The sequence below is a fragment of the Bos taurus genome, chromosome 9, assembly GCF_002263795.3.
Source record: "Bos taurus isolate L1 Dominette 01449 registration number 42190680 breed Hereford chromosome 9, ARS-UCD2.0, whole genome shotgun sequence".
NCBI lineage: Eukaryota > Metazoa > Chordata > Mammalia > Artiodactyla > Bovidae > Bos > Bos taurus.
This window is the reverse complement of record NC_037336.1, coordinates 95,304,279-95,330,706: the sequence shown is the minus strand read 5'-3', so window position 1 is coordinate 95,330,706 and position 26,428 is coordinate 95,304,279. Positions and strand designations below refer to the sequence as shown.

Below are 26,428 nucleotides of genomic sequence, written 5' to 3'. Positions count from 1 at the left end.
TTCAAACCTTTGAACATTGATTATCTTAAGACTTGTCACATGGCTGGCTCATCAACTTTCCATCCCATGTTATGTTTTGTGTTGTATATACATCTATAGGTTCACATTCTTTAGTTCTGTTTTCAAATACAAAGTTAAAGTCGCTCAGTCATGTTTGACTCTTTGCGACCCCATGGGCTGTCCATGGAATTTTCCAGGACAGAATACTGGAGTGGGTAGCCTTTCCCTTCTCCAGGGGATCTTTCCAACCCAGGGATCAAGCCCAGGTCTCCCGCATTGCAGGCAGGTTCTTCACCAGCTGAGCCACAGGGAAGCCCGTTTCAAATACAAAGCTCGGTGATCTCTCAACATTTAGTAAATGTTCTAGCCTGACTGACTCTGTGGTCTTCCAAATATATAAAAATGCTTAGTACACTATGTGGATTGAACCCCACATTTGAGCACCTTTATTTCAAGACTTATATTCTGATCCATTCATTTCTGTTTTGAAGGGGCTGTAGTTTCAAATTCTTGAAAAAGACCAGAATTTCAAACTCAATGTATATGGTGTTCTCTTAGAACTATACCTTGAAGAAATTGCCGACCGCATAGTAGAAGTTGATATGGAGTGCCAGACAGACGCGTTTTTGGACAAACCACCAACACCGCTCTTTATTCCTGCCAAAACTGGCAAAGATGTGGCCACCGAAATTCTAGAAGGAGAGGTATAGTACATTATTAGACTTCTCTGTCTTCTTTATAAAGAGTGAGGTTTAATTAAAACCTTAACATAAGTGCAGACCACTTCACAGTCAGGAAGATTCTAAATACTTACTGCATTTCCTTCCAAATGGTGTATGGTTTTATCCTGAGCTACCCAGAAATGTTTTTAAATATCATGATCTTTTACTTTTTAGTCTTTAAAAAAAAAATTAAATGCCATGATCTGATTTTCCCTCTTTGCTGATCAGAAATAAAAAATTTTAGAAATGTGTTTAGAATATTTATATATTTAATTTTTGTGTGTTTGCATACTTGCTTAATGGATGAACATAAGGTAGATTTGTACCAAATGAGGAAAAATAATATCTCTGGTGTGAAAGGTTCCACTGCTAGTTGCTTGTTGATTATATAAGTTTTATGAAGATAATTCTCTGTGTTAGGAAAAAAGTCCTAAAATAATTAATTTTTATATCAGTGTGGAATACATGAATACAGGCCAGTTTACGAAACTGAAGAAGAGAAGGCAGTGTGCATAATGACTTAAGTGAGATTTAAAATGCGAAGGAATTCGAAAGTACTGTCATTGAATTAGGAAATAAAATTAGTCTTCATAATCTATACAGAAGACGATCTTTGCCTCTAAATCCTAGAGATGAATCACCAAAGTATCCATCATTCTTGTTCCTTTGTTCTTCAAACTGTTATCAAAACAACCAATAAAAATCAAGCAGAAAAGATGGAGAACAAGACAGACAAAGATATTTCCCTTGGGTTTAGAGTTTTATTGGAAAATCATTGAGAATGAAGGTTCATTCTGATGATTGAATAGATCTTTTTATAACTTTGCTCCTATCAGTTTTTGCCTGTAAAGAGCCCCTGTGCCTTTTGGGCTGTCTTGAAGGTTAGAAACGGTAAAGTACCAGCTCATTGTCTGGCACACAGAAGACCCTCAACAAGTAGTATCCTGTTATTTATTGCTGCTCTTATGGGATATTTTTTTCATTGAGCCTTTGGTCCATGATTAAAATTTTAAATTTGTTTTGTGTGTTTAAGCTGTTTGACTTTGATCTTGAAGTTAAACCAATGTTAGAAGTTTTGGTGGGAAAGACCATCGAGCAGTCTCTTCTGGAAGTGATGGAAGAAGAAGAGTTGGCGAACCTTCGGGCCAGTCAGTACGCATATGAAGAGCTTCGCAACATCGAGCTTGCTGAAGTCCAGCGACTTGAAGAGCAGGAGAGGCGACACCGGGAGGAAAAAGTAGAGAATTTTCGTTTTCTCTCTCAGACAGATTTCGGTTACTTAACAGATTATGTTCAAAATCACATGTAGAGCTAAGAGGTCTTGGCAAACTTGTTAGAAAAGACATGTTTGTTGTTCAGGTCTCTCCTATAGATCACCGATCTTTCATGAACAATTACGTTTTTAAAATTCCAGTTTACATAGATGTATCTAAATAGAGATGGACTTCCCAGGTGGCTCAGCAGTAAAGAATCTGCCTGCCAGTGCAGGCAACCGAGGTTCTACTCCTAGAGAAGGAAATGGCAGCCCACTCCAATATTCTTCCCTGGGAAATCCCATGGAGAGAGGAGGCCTGGCAGGCTACAGTCTATGGGGTTGCAAAGAGTCGGACTAAATAACACCAACAACCTAAATAGAGTTCCCCAAAATTCCTACAGGTCACAATTTAAATTACATATGTCCCAATGAAAGGCACTCTTAAATATCAAGAGTCCTGGAGAAGAAATAACATCAGTTTGCCAAAAATCAATGGCAGAAAAGGTGGCAGGAAAAAGTGGAGTGTATTTGGGTAGATGGCGAGTAAGAAAGAGGATCTGGAAAGAATTCTGGGTCTTTTTCTCAGTGGCTGGCTCTGCTCCACACCCTTACAAATACACCTACTATCTGAGTCTTTACAGAATATTTCTTCAGATTATAAGGTTTTTAGAACCTTTAATAAGAAAAGTTGTAGAATCCAATCATTAAATACACCACAAACCTCTGGTTAGGAAGCACTAGGCTCGGTACAGTTTAATAAGAATCTGTCTGGGGATGGCAATAACTCACCCTGCGTTAAACACTGGATGATAAATGATAAAGTGAAAGTGAAGTCGCTCAGTCCTGTCCGGCTCTTTGCGACCCCACGGACAGTAGCCTACCAGGATTCTCCGTCCATGGGATTTTCCAGGCAAGAGTACTGGAGTGGGTTGCTGTTTCCTTCTCCAGGGGATCTTCCCAACCCAGGGATCAAACCCAGGTCTCCCGCATTGTAGACAGACGCTGTCTGAGCCACCAGGCAAGTCTGTGGATAAATGATAAAGGGTTTCCAAACACCTGAAAGGGCTCAGAGTCTACCTTCCCACACGAATAGCTGAGTTGTCAGAACATTCTACTCCAAACCTAGTCAGATGGACTTTCAGTTTTCCTCCAAAATGAGTAACTTTGTAAAGAGCACGGGTCTGTTGATAAGGATTGTGCAAATGCACGATTGTATATTCACAAGTATAAGGTGAATCCTAACAAAATCAGCTTTGTTGAAATAATTGGTGAAGTTTTTATCAAAGAAAAGTTAAATTTGTTTATTTACTGTTTGGTGGTGTGTGCGTGCTCAGTCGTGTCTGACTTGGACTGCAGCCTGTCAGGGTCCTTTGTCCATGGAATATCTCAGGCAAGAGTACTGGAGTGGGTTGCCATTTCCTCCTCCAGGGGACCTTCCTGACCCAGGAATTGAACCCACGTCTCCTGCCGATCAGTTAGATTCTTTACCACTGAGCCACCTGGGAAGCCCTTACTTACTATTAGGAAATATTTTCAAAGTTTAAGCAAATATAAATCTTAATGACTTGTATTCTTCATTTTTTATAATATATATTACTTACTATTAGGAAATATTTTGCCTTTTCATACTGTTCATGGGGTTCTCAAGGCAAGAATACTGAAGTGGTTTGCCATTCCCTTCTCCAGTGGACCACATTCTGTCAAATCTCTCCACCATGACCCACCCGTCTTGGGTTGCCCCACAGGCATGACTTAGTTTCATTGAGTTAGACAAGGCTGTGGTCCTAGTGTGATTAGATTGACTAGTTTTCTGTGAGTATGGTTTCAGTGTGTTTGCCCTCTGATTCCCTCTTGGAACACCTACCGTCTTACTTACAAATAGCTGTGAAAAGAAGAGAAGCAAAAAGCAAAGGAGAAAAGGAAAGATATAAGCATCTGAATGCAGAGTTCCAAAGAATAGCAAGAAGAGGTAAGAAAGCCTTCTTCAGCGATCAATGCAAAGAAATAGAGGAAAACAACAGAATGGGAAAGACTAGGGATCTCTTCAAGAAAATCAGAGGTACCAAAGGAACATTTCATGCAAAGATGAGCTCGATAAAGGACAGAAATGGTATGGACCTAACAGAAGCAGAAGATATTCAGAAGAGGTGGCAAGAATACACAGAAGAACTGTACAAAAAAGATCTTCACGACCCAGATAATCACAATGGTGTGATCACTGACCTAGAGCCAGACATCCTGGAATGTGAAGTCAAGTGGGCCTTAGAAAGCATCACTACCAACAAAGCTAGTGGAGGTGATAGAATTACAGTTGAGCTATTCCAAATCCTGAAAGATGATGCTGTGAAAGTGCTGCACTCAATATGCCAGCAAATTTGGAAAACTCAGCAGTGGCCACAGGACTGGAAAAGGTCAGTTTTCATTCCAATCCCAAAGAAAGGCAATGCCGAAGAATGCTCAAACTACCGCACAATTGCATTCATCTCACACCCTAGTAAAGTAATGCTCAAAATTCTCCAAGCCAGGCTTCAGCAATACATGAACCGTGAACTTCCTGACGTTCAAGCTGGTTTTAGAAAAGGCAGAGGAACCAGAGATCAAATTGCCAACATCCGCTGGATCATGGAAAAAGCAAGAGAGTTCCAGAAAAACATCTATTTCTGCTTTACTGACTATGCCAAATCCTTTGACTGTGTGGATCACAATAAACTGTGGAAAATTCTGAAAGACATGGGAATACCAGACCACCTGATCTGCCTCTTGAGAAATTTGTATGCAGGTTAGGAAGCAACAGTTAGAACTGGACATGGAACAACAGACTGGTTCCAAATAGGAAAAGGAGTTCGTCAAGGCTGTATATTGTCACCCTGTTTATTTAACTTATATGCAGAGTACATCATGAGAAATGCTGGACTGGGAGAAACACAAGTTGGAATCAAGATTGCCGGGAGAAATATCAATAACCTCAGATATACAGATGACACCACCCTTATGGCAGAAAGTGAAGAGGAACTCAAAAGCCTCTTGATGAAAGTGAAAGTGGAGAGTGAAAAAGTTGACTTAAAGTTAAACATTCAGAAAACGAAGATGATGGCATCCGGTCCCACCACTTCATGGGAAATAGATGGGGAAACAGTGGTAACAGTGTCAGACTTTATTTTGGGAGGTTCCAAAATCACTACAGATGGTGACTGCAGCCATGAAATTAAAAGATGCTTACTCCTTGGAAGGAAAGTTATGACCAACCTAGATAGCATATTCAAAAGCAGAGACATTACTTTGCCAACAAAGGTTCGTCTCGTCAAGGCTATAGTTTTTCCAGTGGTCATGTATGGATGTGAGAATTGGACCGTGAAGAAGGCTGAGTGCCAAAGAATTGATGCTTTTGAACTGTGGTGTTCGAGAAGACTCTTAAGAATCCCTTGGACTGCAAGGAGATCCAACCAGTCCATTCTGAAGGAGATCAGCCCTGGGATTTCTTTGGAAGGAATGATGGCTAAAGCTGAAACTCCAGTACTTTGGCCACCTCATGCAAAGAGTTGACTCATTGGAAAAGACTCTGATGCTGGGAGGCATTGGAGGCAGGAGGAGAAGGGGACGACAGAGGATGAGATGGCTGGATGGCATCACTGACTCGATGGACGTGAGTCTGAGTGAAGTCCGGGAGTTGGTGATGTACAGGGAGGCCTGGCGTGCTGCGGTTCATGGGGTCACAAAGAGTCGGACACGACTGAGCAACTGATCTGATCTGATCTGATTAGGAAATATGAAAAAACAAAGAATACAAGTCATCTAGATTTATATTTACTTCAACTTTGAAAGTAGACTAATTAGAAAATATATTAATGTTCCCATTTCTGCATGGGAGTAGAGAAGGTAGTTCATTAGCTTCACAGATTTCATATGATCTATAAATAGCAACAGCAACAAAAAGGTTTTATAATTTTCAGAACTTTACAAATTCAAAGAATCATTATAAATGAGACAATTTATTGGCCCGAGTTTTTTAATCAAAGATGTCTAAGCAACTATAATTTTCATATCAGCAATACTTTATAATACTAATTAAAAATACAGATAACTATTATTATTCTTTGATTTTAGTCAGACATGTATATCCTGAAATTACTTTACTTGAAAATGGATCAGGAAATGAATTTTACCTTAAGCATCATCTCCTCTCAATTCAATACCTACTTAGCTGTTGAAATTCATTAAAATCTTAGTGAAAAATACGAACTGATCATAGACACCTTGCTGTCCATTTTTGGATACAAATATAAGTACAGATTCTCCCACTCATAAGAATCGGTATCTGGGGAAGACATAAAGCTGAACAGCCACCTGTGATGGTGTTTTCCTCTGGGCAGGAACGTCGGAAGCAGCAGCAATGGCAGGTGGTTCACAAGCATAACGAGACTTCGCAGAAGATCGCGGCCCGAGCATTTGCACAGCGTTACCTGGCCGACCTCCTCCCATCAGTTTTTGACAGCCTTCGGGATGGTGGCTACTTTTATGATCCCGTTGAAAGAGGTTTGTTGGAGGTCTTTTGTTAGATTAACTGTTACAATAAGCATCCTGCTAATGGTTTGAGTTCATGTTGTGCCCATTTTTATTTTGAATTGGAATCTTTCTTTCCCAGCTAAGCCACACAGGAAGCCCAAGAATACTGGAGTGGGTAGCCTGTCCCTTCTCCAGTGGAACTTCCTGACCCAGGAATCAAACTAGGATCTCCTGCTTCGCAGGCAGATTCTTTCCCAACTGAGCTATCAGGGAATCTTTCTATCTCTGGGCCAAATTTTAAAATCAATTATAGTTGTTTTAAGAAAGTACCGTTACTAATAAGAGGTGTGTTACAAAGATTTTAGAATGTTTACTGAGAAACAACATTGGAGAGTAGAAAGAAATATGGACCGGATATCCCCATATGGATATCCTCCATAACCCCAGCTCCTTTCATCTCACGCAGTGCCTATACAGTCAGTTCTGAAGGCTTTGACTCCAGGGAAGGCCTCATAATTTTGCAAATACCATTTATACTTCATAGAAACGTAATGGACCAGACCACATACAGAGAACACTGTACAGCACAAGTGATACTGTACAAGTCTGTTTGACATTTTATAATAAGAAAACAAGGCTGATATATCTGTAACGTTAGGGGAAAGCACAGATTCTTCCCGTTTGTAATGATTCATAAAAATCACTTAATGAAGTTACCTTTTTAAATTACAGATATTGAGATAGGATTCCTCCCGTGGCTAATGAATGAAGTTGACAAAACCATGGAGTCCAGCATGGTGGGAAGAACGGTGCTTGACAGTAAGTTCTTTTTTTTTTTTTTTTTTGACAGTAAGTTCTTTTATATTATTGAAAAGTCACCTCTGAAATTTTTCAGTAAAAAGAACATACAGAAAAAGGATGTTAATTTTACAGTTTTGGTTCTTAAATTTTCAGTATATCAATTCTATTAGCAAAGTGAAGTGAAGTTGCTCAGTCGTGTCCGACTCTTTGCGACCCCATGGGCTGTAGCATACCAGGCTCCTCCATCCATGGATTTTTCCAGGCAAGGGTATTGGAGTGGGGTGCCATTTAACAAAGGTACCTATTTTTACCTTCAGTATTATTTTTGGTTCTTTTATAATTTGATCAGAATTAACATCTTCTGTATTACTTTATAAATCATATTCTGTTAAAACAGGCATTGAATAGAATTCATATTAAGTGGCACAGAAGGTATGTATTGCTGACTTTGTATAAAAGGTCATGATACAGGGAAGGGACAAGGCCTAGTGAATATTTTACACTCATCTATAAGCAAGTGTTATAACTCCTAAAATATGAAAAGTCATAGTGATTTCTGTACGTACAATTTTCAGTGTTGATTCGTGAGGTGGTTGAGAGAAGACTGAATCTCTATGAGCAGAAGGAGGGCAGGCACGCCTCTGTGAGGCCTGAGAACGGACTCGGTGGTCCCGGAGGAACAAGAGAGCCCCTGGTGGGTTTTGAATCCCAGGATCAGGGTGCATCCCAGGCCCAGAGACCCCTTCCAGACAGAGACTCCCTACAGAGAACGCCGTACGACGCAAGGTACGCGGAGAGAGTGTCGTCCCAGGAGAGGCGGCTCGCAGAAGAAAATGACGAACTGACAGAAATGAGGAAATCCTCCAAGAGGGAGGAGCTGTCACAATAGAGGGAGCCTCAGCGCCATGGAGCCAGTCAGCACTGCAGCCAATCAGGTAATGATGTGTGAGTCCCCTCAGCTCATGGAAATTATGTTGTGTTTAGTCAGCGTGTCTTTTTGTCTCATGGACTGGGCAAATCAAATATGTTGAAATAATAAAACTAATTTTTTAAATGAAACCTCATTTATTTAATAGTAGACTCTTTAGAAGCTATACTGTAACTCTAATGAGAATTATGTCTAATTTCAAGCTTCCTATTACCAGTATATATAACTAATATTTGTTTCCTTACTCCTTCCATCACCACTATATAACCAATATATTTTTCCTTAGTTGTCCCATGACCACTACATATTGTTAATACATTTTTCTTTAGTTTTGTAGTTTCTTTCTCTTTTTTCAGTAAGTATGATATTTAATGTTAGATACCAGTTCTGTTAGCCACTGAGCTTTTCTTCTCTGTAGAAAAACTGTTTAATTTACCCCAAGCAGGAATCCCTCAAGGTTGGGTTCCTGAAAGCCACAGTGCTCTCTCCTTGCAAATACCAAGAAATATACCCTCGTCTGTATAAAGTTAAACACTTACCTGTTCCATCTTCAGTATTCAGGTAAAGCTCTCATCTCTTTGTTCACATTCCTGCTATTAAAAAATTTCAGGCAATACCAATGAAGCTAAAGATCCCTCCTCAGATAGCCTGTGTCATCCATCCATCCATTCTATGTACCCTCCAGGCCTTTTTAAAGATATTTCTGGAGATAAAGATTTGAACATCTGGCAATATATGGGTTATAGTACTTGCATTTTCACCTAACAGTCTATCTTAGACTTTTCAACATCAGTACATATAAATGTTTTTTTTTGAATGTGGTCAGATACAACTGTATTATAGGTAATTGCCATTTGATTTTTTAATCTGAACTTGTTTGGTGAATTGAAAATCATAGATATTTTTTACCTCTAAAGTTATATTAGAGATATAAAACTCTGGCTTAAAACTCAACGTTCAAAAAACTAAGATCATGGCATCTGATCGTATCACTTCATGGCAAATAGATGGGGAAACAATGGAAATAGTGACAGACTTTATTCTCTTGGGCTCCAAAATCACTGCAGATGGTGACTGCAGCCATGAAATTAAAAGACGCTTGCTCCTTGGAAGAAAAGCTATGACCAACCTAGGTAGTGTATTAAAAAGCAGAGATATTACTTTGCCAACAAAGGTCCGTCTAGTCAAAGCTCTGGTTTTTCCATTAGTCACATATGGATGTGAGAGTTGGACAATAAAGAAAGCTGAGTGCCGAAGAATTGATACTTTTGAACTGTGGTGCTGGAGAACACTCTTGAGAGTCCCTTGGACTGCAAGGAGATCCAACTAGTCAATTCTAAAGGAAATCAGTCCTGAATATTCATTGGAAGGACTGATGCTGAAGCTGAAGCTGAAGCTCCAATACTTTGGCCACCTGATGCAAAGAACTGCCTCATTGAAAAGACCCTGATGCTGGGAAAGATTGAAGGCAGGAGGAGAAGGGGACGACAGAGGATGGCATCACCAACTCAATGGACGTGTGTTTGAGCAAGCTCCGGGAGGTGGTGATGGACAGGGAGGCCTGGCATGCTGCAGTCCATGGGGTCGCAAAGAGACACGACTGAGCGACTGAACTGAACTGAAAGTTATATTAATCTCTAATCAGTGATGTCTTCTGAGGCTTCAGATAGATACAGTCTATTTTTCTCAGAATATTTATAAATATATAAGCTGTATTGGTTTGAAATAGCTTGCAGTCATTAACACATTTACCTTAGTTTCTTTTTAAACGTGGCATTAAAAATACATAAGAACATCTTTCTCCATTTGTAAAAAGAAGTGTGCTGTATGTCTCGGTAGCACTTCTCATGATTCTCAAACTAATTGCCCACGTTTTATATCCCTACGTCATTTTAACGGCAGAGCAGCCCTTCTGAGGTAGATGTGACGATGTTTCTATTTTCGTTTTCAATCAGTCATTGGTCTGTTCAGTCAGCAAGTGTTAACTGAGTGCCTGCTGTGTGCTGAGCACCACGAGGAGGCTGCAGTTACAGCCTCACAGTGGAGCTGAACGAAGCAGGGCTGAGAGAACAAACCACAGCTCAGGGATTCTAAGGGGTTTTCGGTAAAGTGACTAGCCTAGCAAGTGATGGGATGAAAGCTGGAGCCCAGATCCCCTTCCTTCCAATCTACTATCCTTTTCTTCTCAACAACCTTGCACTTTTGTGAGGTACAAAGAATAAATAAATTATTGAATTAACAGCATTTTAAAAAATGCAATCTGTCCCCTTTCATTGCTGAGTTAGTTCCATCTTCTTAAACAGTCTGTGATTATCCTAAAATTTGTTGCTGCTGTTGTTTAGTTGCTCAGTTGTGTCCAACTCTTTGGACTGGAGCCCGCCAGGCTTCTCTCTGCATGGGATTTCCCAGGCAGGAAATACTAGAGTGAGTTGCCATGCCCTCCTCCAGGGGATCTTCCCAGTCCAGGGATCCAATCCCCATCTCCTGCATTGGCAGGTGGATTCTTTACCACTGAGCCACCAGGGAAGCCTCGGTGGATCATCCTAAGATTTATAAGATACTAATTTTGGTGATAAGACCAGGAATTTTTTTTTTTTTAATTTTAAGAATGCTTTCAAAATGGAGTGAAGGTTGACTATCTTCTACAATTCTAATCCTCCTTCACAGTAACACTTTGCAGATACTTTGCTAAACTTCTCATTCTGAGTTCCATAATTCCATAAGTTAATTCAGTTTATTAAAGAAACCTAAGTCTGTAGACCCCCATACTGAAGCTAGTTAAGCTTAACTGCCTATTCCATCCTAGAGAGAAACAGAAATAATCAAGAGGTTAGGACACTGTCCCTGTGAAAAAAAACGTGGAGAAGCTGGTGATACATTATCTGTAGAAAAAGAAAAACATTGAGTGGAAACTGAATTATCTGTGCTCACATTTGCTCATGTTCTTCTTAGGAGTTCTGGTCCTTTCTGTCTTCAGCTAACACTAAGAGCTGAGGAATGCTGGTGTGGCCTGGGAAGTCACTCAGCAGTACGGCATGGTCAGCAGCAGACACCAGAGCCAGACCAGCTGGTCTTGAGTTCACCACATGCACGGAGGTTGCCCCTTTAGTTAGGGAAAAGAACTGGTTTATTTTGAAAGCAGATGGGAGAGCGGAGGTCTTGCAGAAAGAAGTCGTATTTGGAGATGATAATTCCTCTAAAACTTGTAACGGGCGTGGGAGAAGTGGCATAGCATAGCAAAACGCTATGGTATAATCATCAGAAGGTTAATCGTGCTCATTTCTTCTCACCTTAAAACTTGCATTTACTTGTCAATGTTGTTAAAACGTATCAATCATATCAGCTAAGTTTTTAATCTACAACTTTTAGATATAGCTTTCATATGCTTTATTTACTATGCAAAATCTGATACATTCTCCTTTTTTCTTTTGTTTGTAGGTGAATCACAGCAATTTTTATAAATTGCTATAAATTTGTATAAATTTTAATGTATTCTCGAGCTCAAAAGCCATAGCCATTTATCTCAGTTTATTTAGCGTAAAAGCATTCTGGGGGCTTCCCTTGCCGTCCAGTGGTTAAGACTCCAAGCTCCCAGTGCAGGGCCATAGGTTCCACCCCTGGTTGGAGAACTAAGATCCCATATACCACACAATGTGGCCAAAAAAATAAAATTTTAAAAATAAAGGCATTCTGAAAAAGCCCAAATATGCATTTAATTTCCCCATAGACCAGTTAGTACCTATTGTTTTTTTGCCATAGCTCCAAGATCTAACCAGAACCAACCTTTTCCAAGTTTGTTCACAGTCAGAGACCCAAACAAAAATGTTAAAGATCAGGTGTCACTATCATGAAAAACTACTGTTAATGCTGTTGGATTGATGTCTATAATTCTCCCTTTGAATTGGAACTATTTACCTTTTTGTTTTAGTGCTTTCAACTTACAAATTAAAATTTAATAAACTGATAATTTAGATGATACTTTCTGTTTTTCTTAAATCTTGAAAATATAATTAATGAAATATATGACTTAAAAGATATGGTATTACTGGCTTCCCAGGTGGCGGCTGGTGGTAAAGAATCCACCTGCCAATCAGGAGACACAAGAGATGCAGATTCGATCCCTGGGTCTGGAAGAACCCCTGGAGGAGGAAATGGCCACCTGCTCCAGTATTCTTGCCTAGAAAATTCCATGCAGAGAAGAGCCTGCCAGGCTACAGTCTATGAGGCTGCAGAGAGTCAGATACAACTGAGCACACAGGCACACACACAAAAGATACAGTAATGGTTATAGGTTTGCTTATAAATAAAATCAGTCAAGATATTGAAGTTTGAAATTTCAGTATAAAAATATAACATTTAAAGAATTTTAAATTCTTTTTGAAAATAAAATTTGAAATACTAATACATTTTTATTACCATATGCATTTATAACATAAATTATGTATTTTATTGTTATATATTTTTATTTTTGATAATGATTATATATGATGGTCTTCTAACATTTTGGATACCTATTGGATACCTATTGGAGAAGGCAGTGGCACCCCACTCCAGTACTCTTGCCTGGAAAATCCCATGGACAGAGGAGCCTGGTAGGCTGCAGTCCAGGGGGTCGCTAAGAGTCGGACACGACTGAGCGACTTCCCTTTCACTTTTCACTTTCATGCATTGGAGAAGGAAATGGCAACCCACTCCAGTGTTCTTGCCTGGAGAATCCCAGGGACGGGGGAGCCTGGTGGGCTGCCGTCTATGGGGTCGCACAGAGTCCGACACAACTGAAGCGACTTAGCGTTGGATACCTAACATTATATTGGTACCTATGTTTTACCACTAGGTGTCAGTAAATCCCTAAAGCAAAATTAACCTGCTTCCCACTTCAAACATAATTTAATGACCATAAAGAGACCTTGGTAGAGAAAAGAGTTCAAAAATATATTGTACTCCTTGGAGAAGCTAGACTCACACTGAGTATTTTATCTTGCCCCAGGTATCTGCCAGCTCTACAGGGGTAGCAGTGGACTCCACCCTAGATCTCAGACCCTTAAAATGGTAGTGTCAGAATAGACCTTAGCTGTCGTATAATCCAGCCTCCTATCCAATACAGTATCCTTAACAGGTGGTCACTTGGTCTTTGTTTAGTCACTGAGGATGGGGCTTTCCCTATATAAGCTGCCCTAGAACAGCAATTCTCACATAGTTTTGTCTCCCCAGGCTCAAGACATGGTAAATACTCAAGTACATTGTTGCACAATCCTCATTATTAGAAATTTCTTTTACACTGAGTCAAAATCTGTCCCGTTATGTGTGCTAAGTCGCCTCAATCATATCTGACTGTTTGCAACCTTACGGACTGTAGCCCACCAGGCTCCTCTGTCCGTAGGATCCTCCAGGCAAGAATACTAGAGTGGATCGCCATGCCCTCCCTCCTCCAGAGGATCTTCCCGACCCAGGGATCAAACCCACATCTCTTATGTCCCCTGCATTGGCAGGAGGGTTCTTTACCTCCTGCCACCTGGAAAAGTGCCACCTGGGAAGCCCCTGTCCCATTATAACCTATGCCTTTTGGTTTATAACCTGTAATCAACTGGCATGATTATGGTGGAGAGAGACAGAATAATTTTGTTTACATACCAGCCCTATCCTATACTCCAACAGTTTGGGTTTTTGTTTTTGTTTTTTTTCTTTTTTTTCCCCAGATTTTTCTTTCTCCCAATGAAGTACCACCAGTCATTCCAACTACTCCTCATAGAGAATAGTTTCAGAACTTGGCCACTCTCCATCCTGGTTACTATTACCTTGAAATTTCTGTTTGGTCAAAGTCATCTTAAAACATGTTTCCCAAAATTAGGTATACTACTATAGATATAATCAAACTTAGCAAGGAGTATTGTGAAACGTTGTCTCCCCTGATTTGGATATTACCAACTCACTTCCTCTAAATTCAGGTGTCTAGAAACCTCGTTTTCAGAGCATAAGAGAGAAAAGGCCAAAGTGACTTCTGAGTTGCCATTTTGCCATGGACCAGCCAAAGCTATTCCAGCATCGCTACCCAGTTTGCTGTTTTTTAGCCCCACAGCATATTAGAAGTAGCATATTAACAAGGAGATGGGGACCACTATGGGAAGACTGTAGGCTAAAACTTCTTAGGGAAAAGGTACCTGGAAAAGCAGGGGAAATCGATAGCTCAAAAGGCATAGCAGTCTGGGGCCAAAGTTGAATATCGCTCAGCAGGTCTTGAATACATGATTACTTTACAACACAGGACAGAAATTAGTGTTTATGGAAGAAGGACTCTGGAATTGGTAGCATAGGGACCTCTGAAAATCAGCTCCTCCATAAAAGCAACAAGAACACAGGCCAAAAAAAAAAAAATTTTTTTTGTCAAAAAATAACATTTTTAAAATTCTGGAAATTAACCAAAGACTTGGAACAGTGAAGAGCATTTATTCAAGAAAAGTGGCTGAATCTCCAAAGAGTCAGCTTTGTGGCATTTTAATTTGCCCTATTCCCATCCCATTCTTCCCAGCTCCACAATAACCTTGAAAACCAACAGACTCAAAACCATGGTAACTGAGAAAACCAGCAGCCTGTCAGCACTGGAGGGGCTAAACATGCCTAGAGCTCCCCAGAAAAGCCACATCCCCAGAAATCTGTCAGTATGTGACCTGTCTGGCAGCTCCCTGGATAAGTTCTTTTAAGGGCTTATCTTTATTTGACCTGACTCAGAGCTTGCTTGGTGAGGAAAGTCCCAGCAGCAGGGCATTTGTTTAAAAATAGAAAATCAGCAATCAGCAGCAATAGTCTAACATCACAGCTACCCGGGGTGGAAATGCGAGTTGGAGCAAACAGGAGGCTGACCAGAATACTTGAAAAGGAAATCTGAGGAATGAGAGGTCCGTAGGGGGTTTTGAAAAGTTTCAACATATTCCCAGGAATCTGTAAGTATAGGGTACTTTGTAGGGCTGTTTGCAGCCCAGGAAAGACCTGGGAAGGCCCTCATCTCTCATCTCAGGCTGACATCGAGGATCTACACAAGCAGAAGCTCAGAGCAAAGTCAGAGTTGTAAACTGCTAAAATATTGGAGCCATGTCTTAACACACAGAGAACCCCTCAGCGCAAAGTGTAAGACTTACTGATTCAGGACATTTAAGAAATCTCTTTAATCATTAGCTACCCACTAAGCTAGCTGAGCAGACTTCAGGGGCAGCGCAAAGAATACAGGCTTTACAGAATTTGTTCACGAAGGCCATCAAACAAACACCAACAAAAAACCCAAGTTGAAGAGGTAGAGCAAGAATCTGATATCCAGAGTTACCACATTTTGACTCTCTGAAATGTCTGGATTTCAACCAAAAAATATAAGACATGCAAAAAATAAAGTATGTCCTGTGCAGAAGCAAAAAAAAAAACAAAAAAAACAGTTGATAGAAACTGTCCCTGAGAAAGTTCATATTTTGAATCTACTTGACAGACATTAATCAGCAATTGTAAATATGTACAAAGAACTAAAGGAAACCATGTATAAATAAAGTATGAGAATGATTCTCACCAAAAAGTGAATATCAAGAGATAGAAATCATAAAAAGGAACCAAATAGAAATTCTGGTGTTGAAAAATATAACTGAAATGAACAATTAACCACAGGGTCTCAGATGTGAACTGTTAGAAGAAAGAAGCCATAATGTTAAATCAAACTGATATTATCTACTCTGAAATGAAGAAAAATGAAAAGAGCCTCAGAGACCTCAGCCACTGGAGGGACTAAGCATGCCCTATACTGAGACACTATAAGAATACCAACAGGTACACAATACAGATCCCAGAAGAGGGGGAAGGAGAGGAACAAAAAGAACATTTGAAGAAACCATGGCTGAAAATGTCAATGGGATGCAAAAAAAAAAAAAAGTTAATATTTACACCCAAGAAGTTCAGTGAATTTCATGTATAATAAACTCAAAGAGATCCACAACTGCTGAGAGACAGACAGTTGTGAGACAGTGTTGGGGAGGGGGATATTCCACCCCACCCATCTTGAGTTCTTCTGGCTGCTCTAATGTCTAAATCATTAAATTGCCACAGGACAGATTAACAGGAGGAAAAAAAAAAAAATCAATGAATTTGAATGCACAGAGGTCTCATAGAAATAGGACCCCCAAAGTCACCAAAACAAATTGTTTGAATATCATTTTTAGACAACGAAACAATTATTTGTAAATGTTAACAAAACAAAGGGGCTTGTGCTTAGAGCAGCAAAGAAATGAAGTAACAGTATTTCTTCACACAGCTTTCTTAGCCTTGAATCCCTAACTGTCTTGTTAAGGATGCTTTCTACCCTCCTGGTGTAGGGAGGATACCTTCTTCACATGGGAGATTTATTTCCCACTCTTAAGAAGTAAGGAGTTGGGGGCACAGTGGGTTTTTTATATGCTGTATTTTTTTGTTTGTTTGTTTTTTCATTGACTGTTTCTCAAGTAACTTTAATTCAAAACCATCAATATCCCACTGAGGCATATTTGGGTGCAGCATGCCTTGGGCCTCAACAGCAGCAAGACAAGAATAGCTCATCATATACAAAGACTCCTCAATATTATCAACTTATTTTTATTCAGACACCATAGAGGTCAGAAGGCAATGAAATGATATACTCAAAAGTGCTAAAAGAAAAAAGATGCCATTCAGGAATTTTATATCCAACAAAACTGTTCTTAAAAATGCAGGAGGAAGTAGGCAATCTGAATAAGCCTATATCTATTCAGTTCAGTTCAGTTCAGTCGCTCAGTCGTGTCTGACTCTTTGCAACCCCATGAATTGCAGCACACCAGGCCTCCCTGTCCATCACCAACTCCCAGAGTTCACTCAAACTCATGTCCATCGAGTCTGTGATGCCATCCAGCCATCTTATCCTCTGTTGTCCCCTTCTCCTCCTGCCCCCAATCCCTCCCAGCATCAGGGTCTTTTCCAATGAGTCAGCTCTTCTCATGAAGTGGCCAAAGTATCGGAGTTTCAGCATCAGCATCAGTCCTTCCAATGAACACCCAGGACTGATCTCCTTTAGGATGGACTGGTTGGAGCTCCTTGCAGTCCAAGAGACTCTCAAGAGTCTTCTCCAACATCACAGTTCAAAAGCATCAATTTTTTGGTGCTCAGCTTTCTTCACAGTCCAACTTTTATATCCATACACGACCACTGGAAAAACCATAGCCTTGACTAGATGGACCTTTGTTGGCAAAGTAATATCTTTGCTTTTGAATATGCTATCTAGGTTGGTCATAACTTTCCTTCCAAGGAGTAAGCGTCTTTTAATTTCATGGCTGCAATCACCATCTGCAGTCTTTATTAAATATATTGAATTAACAACCTTACAAAACAGAAAACACCAGGTCCACATGAGTTCTCTGGGGAATTCTACCAGACACCATTTAACAAATTATACTCATTCTCTACAGTTTCTTTCACATGATAAAAATAGAAGGAATACTTCCTAACCTACTCTCTAAGACCAACATTAAATACCAAAATTAGACCTTGCAAGAAAATTATAGACCAGTATCTCTCATGAACCTAGTTGGAAAAATCTGCAGCAAAACAAAGTCACGTTAGGGCTAACACCATGGTGACAAACTAGAAGCTTTCCCACTAGGATCAGTTATAAAGCAAGGATGTCCTCTGACCGTTCCTTTTCAATATACTGAGTCCCAGGTAATGCAGTAAAACAAGGAAATAACAAGTATATAGATTGACAATGAAGAAATAAAACTATTTGTTTTCAGACGACATGATTGTCGATGTAGAAAATCCCAAAGAATCACCAAAAAGATTCCTGAAACTAGTAGTAAGGTGGCAAAATGGAAGATTAATATAAACATTCATCGCTTTCCTATATACCAGCAATTGACAAAGGAATTTAAAATTAAAATCACTAACATTAGAACCTCCCCAAAATGAAATACTTAGTTATAAGTCTAACAAAATGTGTATAAGATTTATATGAGGAAAACTACAAAACTGATGAATGAAATCAAACTAAGTGGAGAAACATTTCATGTTGATGAATAGGGCGACTCAAGATTGTCAAAATGTCAGTTCTTCCCAACTTGATCTATAGATTCAGTGCAATCCCAATCGAAATCCCAGCTAATGAGCTTACAGATATCAACAAACTGATGATGTGGAGAAGCAAAAGACCCAGAAAAGCCAATACAATATTGAAGGGTCAAAACACAGTGGGCATTATGCGAGGATTGGACCGTAAAGAAGGCTGAGCACCAAAGAACTGATGCTTTTGAACAGTGGTACTGGAGAAGACTCTTGAGAGTTCCTTGGACAGCAAGGAGATCAAACCAGTCCATCCTAAAGGATATCAGTCCTGAATATTCATTGGAAGGACAGATGCTAAAGCTGAAACTCCAATACTTTGGCCACCTAATGTGAAGAGCCAACTCATTGGAAAAGACCCTGATGCTGGGAAAGATTGAAGGCAGGAGGAGAAGGGGATGACACAGGATCAGATGGTTGGATGGCATCACCGACTTGATGGACATGAGTTTGAGCAAGCACCGGAAGGTGGTGATGGACAGGGAGGCCTGGCGTGCTGTAGTTCATGGGGTCGCAAAGAGTTGGATGTGCCTGAGCAACTGAACAGCAACAAGCCAACCACGCTGGGAATAGCAGAGACCTCCCTCAGCCCTATAAGAGGCATTTAGGAAAACCCCACAGCTAACATCATAACCTAATGTGAAAGACTGAATGCTTTTTCCCCCTAAGATCAGAAACAAAAATATCTATTGTTGCCACTTCTATTCAGCATTGTACTGGAAGTTCTGGCAATGGCAGTTTGGCAGGAAAAATAAATGCATCTAACATCCGGATTGGAAAGGAAAAGTAAAACTCTTAACTGCAGAAGACAATGCCTTGTGTATTCATTCATGCGTCCTCAGTCATGTCTGACTCTGAGACCTCACAGACTGTAGCCTACCAGGCTCCTCTGTCCATGGGATCTCCCAGGCATGACTACCGGAGTGGATTGGCATTTCCTCTTCCAGGGGATCTTCCCAACCCAGGGATCAAACCTGCATCTCCCACGTGTCCTGGCAGGTACAGTCTTTACCATGGTGCCACGGGGGAAGCCTTGTGTATAGAAACTTTAAAAATGGACAAAAAGAATACTAGAATTAACAGTTCAACAAGTTTTCAGCCTATAAAATCAATAGTATGCAAAAGTCAATTATATTTCTAAATATTGACAGTTAACAGTCTGAAAGGAAATTAAAGTAATTTTATTTATAATAGCACCAAAAGAGATAAAATACTTAGTTCAGTTCAGTCGCTCAGTCGTGTCTGACTCTTTGCGACCCCATGAACTGCAGCACGCCAGGCCTCCCTGTCCATCACCAGCTCCCGGAGTCCACCCAAACCCATGTCCATTGCGTCAGTGATGCCATCCAACCATCTCATCCTCTGTCGTCCCCTTCTCCTGCCCTCAATCTTTCCCAGCATCAGGGTCTTTTCAAATGAGTCAGCTCTTCGAATCAGGTGGCCAAAGTATTGGAGTTTCAGCCTCAGCATCAGTCCTTCCAATGAACACCCAGGACTAATCTCCTTTTAGGATGGACTGGTTGGATAAAATACTTAAGTACTAATTTAATCAAAGAGGTGTAAAACATACATAATGAAAACAACAAAACTGATGAAAGAAATTAAAGACTTAAATACTGAGTTGGCCAAAAAGTTCATTCAGGTTTTTCCCAAACAACAATAAAACAACAACCCAATTTTAAAATCAGACCAGGATTTGAATAGATATTTTTTTAAACAAATGGCCAATGAGCACATGAAATGTATTCCACATCATTAGTCCACAAGGAAATACAAATCAAAGTCACATTATTGCACGGCTTCATACCCACTACTAAGACGGTTAAAATCAAAGTCAGCAGCAAAAGATGATGAGGATTGGAAGAGAAGTTGGAAGGAGAAATCTCATCCACTACTGATCGGATTGTAAGATGGTACAGCCACTTTGGAAAACAGTTTGTCAGTTTCTTAAAATGTTAAACATACAGTTACATAAGTCACTTCAGTTATGTCCAACTCTGTGAGACCCTATGGACTAGCCCACCAGGCTCCTCTGTCCATGGGAGTCTCCCAGCAAGAATACAATTACTTGTTTATCCTGCAATTCCACTCCTAGGTATTCCATTTCTCCACCCAGGAGAAATAAAAACACATCCATACAGAAATGTGTGCATGAATGTTCATAGCAACATTATTCAGAAAAGTCAAAACATAGGAAGAATCTAAATGCCCATCAAAGAATAAATAAAAACTAGGCTGTCCTAACAATGTAATATTATTTGGCAGTAAAAAGAATGAAGTGCTATTTATGTGCTATGACATGGATGAACCTTGAAAATAAATTATACTATGGAAAGAACCCAGACATAAATCACATTATATCAGTTTATTTATATGAAATGTCCAGTTGCCAGAGGCTGAAGAGGGTGTAACTGAAATACCTGCTAATGGGTATTAAGTAATGAAAATGTTCTAAAATTTAAGTAGTGGTCATTGTTGCACTGATTTGTACAGTTTAAAAGGATGGAAAAGCTTAGATTTACCAGGATTAAGGTATAGTCGTGTGTGTGTGTGTATTATAGGTATGTATAAAATCATATCAGAGGCATTTTTTAAAACCTTAGACACCTCACTAGTATAATCCTCTCTCCTTTACACATCTCTTTTTTTTAATGGGATGTGGCTGTCTAGGCAGTGGGCATGACTTTATTTTAAATAATAATTGTATGTATTTATGTTTGGCCGTGGTGGGTCTTCATTGCTGCAGAGGCTTTTCTCCAGCTGCAGTGAGTGGGGGCTGCTCTCTAGTTGCGGTGCTCAGGCTTCTCGTCGCTGTCGCTTTTCTCAGGGAACACAGGCTCTAGGGCACATGGGCTTCGGTAGTTTCAGCCCCCAGGCTCCAGAGCACAGGCTCAGTAGTTGTGGCGCACAGACTTAAAGTCACTCCTCAGCATTTGGGGTCTTCCCAAATCAGGGATCGAACCCGTGTTTCCTACGTTGGCAGTCAGATTCTTTACAACCCTGAGCCACCAGAGAAGTCCCCTTCACACCTGCTTCTTGAAACATGGACTGCGTTGTCCTTCCATTCTTAAACCTCCTACTGTTTTCAAACCCTTGCTTGGTAGTCTGGATTTTGTCTTCATCACTCCCCTGAAGCTGGTCATTCGAAAGTCTCCAGTGACTTCTCAAGTTTCAGATCCAGACCTGCTTATCTCACTGACTTTCGCAGTAATTAACATTCCTCAGCCCTCCTGGGTGAAGCCGAAGCTGTTTCTCCGAAGCTGTCTGTGTCTTGGTCTGCTCCGTGTGCCCTTCTTCCTTCCTTTCTCTGTTGTCAGTGTTCTCCGTTAGTAGTCAGGTTCTCTTCTTTCTCATCTTTCTTGTCTCTCACTTAGGGCTCAGAAACTGCACCCTGCCCAACACCGCCAATCCTAGGTAATCTCATCATTGCCCACTACTCAACGCCCCCACACTCTGGTGAGACTCAGCCCTGGGCTCTAAATCTGTTATCTCTAACCATCTCTGGACCTCTCTGTCCAGAACTATGAAGAGCCTCAGATTTTATCTACTTCCAAGTTATCGAGTTAGCCTCCAGAGATTCATGAGTGCTGGTAAATTTTGACGTAAGACTCCTGAGTCAGAGACATGGGGTTATGTGTAACTCACAGTGGTAGCAGTACCCGGAATATCAGCATTTTTGTGCTGGTTCTGGAGCCCTCGTTGCCCCAAGGCAAAGTGAAGAAGACCGGACGGAACTTGCCCATGCGGTGAGTGGCCTTAGGAGAGAGGAACCCTGAGCTCAGAGAGCTCCAGTCTTTCGTAGTGGGCAGCAAGCGTGCCTGCTCTTGGCTCCAGAGGGAGACACTGTCTTTTTCTTCAGAGATTATTCAGGTTTTCTTCAAAGATTGTTTGCTGTACAAACATCCCTGAAAAGAAATTATGAGACAAAGGGCAGTTCATGCCTTGCTGTCAAGATGGGCAGAAACCCTTGGAGAGTTGTTTCAAGTTTCATTTTGCCATCACACTGGCGTCTCAAATTCGAGACATCGTTAAACAAATCCATCATCATTTTCTGAACTGTTTCCTTTCTGTCTTCACTATATTGAATTAATAGTGCTACCCACCATTGATTTCCTGACTTCCGTGTGTCAATATGGGCTTAAAGCTGAAAAAATACTTGTAAAGAAATGCAAAAATCTCGATGGCTTAAGCACAACAAAATTTTATGTTACTCTCATGTAAAACCCAGTTCAGATATTCCTGGGATGGTGACTCTCCTGAGAAGCTCCCTAGCAAAACAAAATAAATATCCAGGCTGTTCCTGTCTTGTGGCCCCGTGATCCTGTGGCTTCAGGGTCTCCTTGGCTTAATCGTACGTGGAGTCCTTCGATTCAGCAAGGTTCCCTCTTCTGTTGTCTTCTAGACCATTGCAGCCACCTGCCTCCAGTCTTACCGTCCTCTCACGTTTACTCTGGCAGTCCATCAGAACTTTAGATCTGATTGTATCACTTTCTTCCTGAAAATCCTTCATTGTCTTACCACTGTGTACAAAGTATAAAGTCCAGACTCCTTAAGCTGTCTGTGATCTGGCCCCTGACTCTCCAAGCACGTTTCCTGTGACTCTCGTACACGTACCCTTTGTTCTCACCAAACCAAATTACTAACGGTTTCCTGATTTTTATTTCCTCTGGTTGGCTTCTCTGCTTTTGCACCTGTTGTTCATCTTGCCTATGAACCTCCTCCAACAACTGCACCACACACACACAGACACACACACGGACACACACACAGACACAGCATTTGCCCGTTTAGCAAACTTCTCATCCTTCAGTTCTCAGCTTAAGTGTTCCCACTCGGCCTTCCTTGGGATGCCAGTGATAGCGCACGTACCAGGCCTGAATAGTACTCATGGGAGGAAACCTTAGAAACAGGAGCAGGGACGAGCCACTTCCCCATTCTCCATCATAGTGAGGTTGTGGGGGGCAGGGGGCAGCGCTGAGTGGGGCTGAGCAGAGCTAGAATTTGACTCCAGGAGAGAACCCTCAGCCCCAATGATCAGCTGCACAACAGGGTGAGTCCCAAGCCCTCTTCTAGCACGGTCAGGGTCTAGGAACCAGGCGTGGTAATGGCAGCTGAGTAACATGGGGGACCCATGATTTCCAGCTGTGATCTGCCACTCAGCATTCCATCAGGCCTGACTACACAGCCTTAAGCACTTGGCGATGATCCATTTCCTTACAGCAGATGGAACACCGCAGTGGTCCTGTTCCATGGAAAGGCAGCTCCAGCTCTGAAAGGCCAGTGCTGCCGAGGAAGAGACCTGGACAGTAGACCCCTACTTCACGGTCCACCTTCCTTCATCCATAGGCCGTCCCATTCCTTGTTCCATCAGTAGGCAGTAAGGAAGCAGTGCGTGCGTGCTCAGTCATGTCTGACTCTTTGCAACTCCGTGGACTGTAGCCCGCTAGGCTCCTCTGTCCATGGGATTTTTCCAGGCAAGAATACTGGAGTAGGTTGTCATTTCCTGCTTCAAGGGATCCTCCCAACCCAAGGATCGGACCCACATTTCCTGCATTGGCAGAAGATTCTTTACTGCTAAGCCACCTGGGAAGCCCTGTTCCATCAGTATCTCATACCCTTTCACCCATGGGGGCTTCCCTCATAGCTCAGTTGGTAAAGAATCCGTCTGCAATGCAGGAGACCCCGGTTCAATCCCTGAGTCGGGAAGATCCGCTGGAGAAGGGATAAGCTACCCACTCCAGTATTCTTGGGCTTCCCTTGTGGCTCAGCTGGTAAAGAATCTGCCTGCAACGTGGGAGACCTGGGTTCAATCCCTGAGTCAGGAAGATCCCCTTGGAGAAGGGAAAGGCTACCCACTCTAGTATTCTGGCCTAGAAAATTCCATGAACTGTATAGTCCATGGGGTCTCAAAGAGTCAGACACGACTGAGAGACCTTCACTTTCACTTCACTTTTCACCCATGAGGACCAAGAGGCCAGGCCTTGACGGACTCTGAAAAGGCAATGCAGAACAGACTAGCGGCCATCAGGTCCGATCCAGGGAAGAGAAGAGGTCACAAGATCAGAGCCAACATCACGGATGTGGCCCTGTGTCCCACAGCTTTTATGGGGCTCAAGCTTGATTTAATGTTCTGTTGTCACTATCTTGACATTTTTAATAATTTTTGAACAAGGACCCCACATTTTTATTTTGCACAAGCCCACAAATTGATGTAGCCAGGCCTATCACTGTAAACAGCCATCCTTCTCATCCTTGTATATGAGAGACTGACGCTTCTAACTCACCATCTGTGTTGAACCACATACAACACGATGTACTGGCAAGCCAGCAGAAAGTCAGGCACGGTCCTCTTATCTAGAGCCCCCCGGCCAAGGAGGCAGCCAGTCTGCTGAATCTCTGTGCCTTGGGAAATCTCACTGGCTCTTTGACCAAACACAGCTGACAGACCGGTATCATTGTCGGTTCAGTTACCCCCAGTCAAGAATGAAGCCACCTGAGAAACTGTGGTGTCTCCGAGCTCCCACCGACCTACTCCAGCATCCCAGGAAGATAGCTCACTCACCCTGGGGCTGAAGAATGACGGTCTGGACGATGCCACGTGTGCTCCTGGGGGTCAGTCGGTCAGTGGCCGCTTTCCCCAGCAGCAATCATAGCGATGCCGTGAGGACAGACTCACCACGGTCAGCAGCATTGCTCTCCAGCACCCCCGTGGCACCACTGTCTTCCTGGCAGATGGAGCCTGGCCTGCTCAGCCCCAAGAACTGAGGTCCATTGCTGGTGGTAGTCCTACCCCAGACCTAGCCCCAGGTACACAGCATTACCACTGTTCATCGGCCAGTTTCTACCACCAGACTGAGCTGCCCGAGGACCAAGATGTGCTTTGTGTTTGAATTTTCGTTGTCCACCTTGTGGGCATCAACCAGTGTCCACTGCATGGACAAAACCAAGTCAGCATTCGTCTGGCTTAAACTTGAACAAAGCTATTACATCAAGCTCAGTTTGTTTCATTGTTTTCTGTGTTTTTCTGATCCCCCTGGTTTGCCAGTAGTTAGTTCACCTCCACACGGCCATCACGCTTGTAGTGTATAAGCAGTGCTTGCCCGGATAACCCGTGCCGTCTTCGCTTTTGCATATAGCTAGTGATTTTTTTTTTTTTCTCCCAACTAGTGATATTTTTTTATCAACCTAGTTTTCATGCCTCCCATGACTTTGGTTTTCCCCCCCTAAATTTCTAATATCTGATCCCTTTTTAAAATAAGATGAATCATTAAGATGTACTATTTCAGTTGCTGTTACTAACATCACCTCAAAAACTCATTTCAGAAATAATTTTGGCGGTTAAGTTAATTAAGCACCTCATTTTTGTTAGTTACCTTGTTGGATAAAACTAAGGGGTTCCGTGCTTTAAAGGTAAACTGAATCATCCATGTGGTTGGGTGTCTGTGTTCTCTCTAATACAATCACCCCGCAGAATGGAGAACAGGGTCCTTTCTCAGGGGTTCAGCTGAGGCCGCTGAGGAGGAGGCAGGAGGTGCCTGGAGAGGAGAGGCACCCAGTGCAGGGCTCAGAGGGGCTGCCACCGCCCTTCAAGGTTGCAGGGAGCCAAGTACCTCAGAGGGAGGCTCCTGTGGGGGCGACAGGTGCGCTGTGCAGTGTCTAGGCAGTAAAGACACTCCCAGGGAACCACGTAGGAGTTTGACATGTGATCCCCAGAGTTGGAATTAATTGCCTTTGAAGCACTTATGAACTGTGGTGCTCTTGAACTGTGGTGTTAGAGAAGACTCTTGAGAGTCCCTTGGACTGCAAGGAGATCCAACCAGTCCATCCTAAAGGAAATCAACCCTGAATATAATTCATTGGAAGGACTGATGCTGAAGCTGAAGCTCCAATACTCTGGCCACCTGATGGGAAGAACTGACTCACTGGAAAAGTCCCTGATGCTGGGAAAGACTGAAGGTGGGAGGAGAAGGGAATGACAGCAGATGAGATGGTTGGATGACATCACCGACTGGATGGACATGAGTTTCAGCAAGCTTCAGGAGTTGGTGATGGACAGGGAAGCCTGGCGTGCTACCCCTCCATGGGGTCGCAAAGAGCTGGACATGACTGAGCAACTGAACTGAA

The 26,428-nt window shown here is 41.8% G+C and overlaps 1 protein-coding gene across 5 annotated transcripts in view; it reads left to right on the top strand.

Annotated features, from left to right (window-relative positions):
- The window catches only part of RSPH3 (radial spoke head 3), a 40,173-nt gene that overhangs the window by 8,049 nt on the left and 5,696 nt on the right, over window positions 1-26,428 (top strand). For 4 of the 5 annotated variants that reach the window (XR_235932.5, XR_009495796.1, XR_808949.4 and 1 more), the window contains exons 4-8: window positions 559-704; window positions 1,756-1,959; window positions 6,348-6,510; window positions 7,213-7,299; window positions 7,857-8,216. Coding sequence is in view for 2 of the 5 variants with exons in the window: in XM_024996706.2 (XP_024852474.1) it covers window positions 559-704; window positions 1,756-1,959; window positions 6,348-6,510; window positions 7,213-7,299; window positions 7,857-8,170 (914 nt within the window). In the remaining 3 variants the exon portion in view is untranslated. Of the gene's footprint in view, window positions 1-558; window positions 705-1,755; window positions 1,960-6,347; window positions 6,511-7,212; window positions 7,300-7,856; window positions 8,341-26,428 lie in introns of those variants that run through there. The other variant, NM_001109799.1, reaches the window with a different exon arrangement.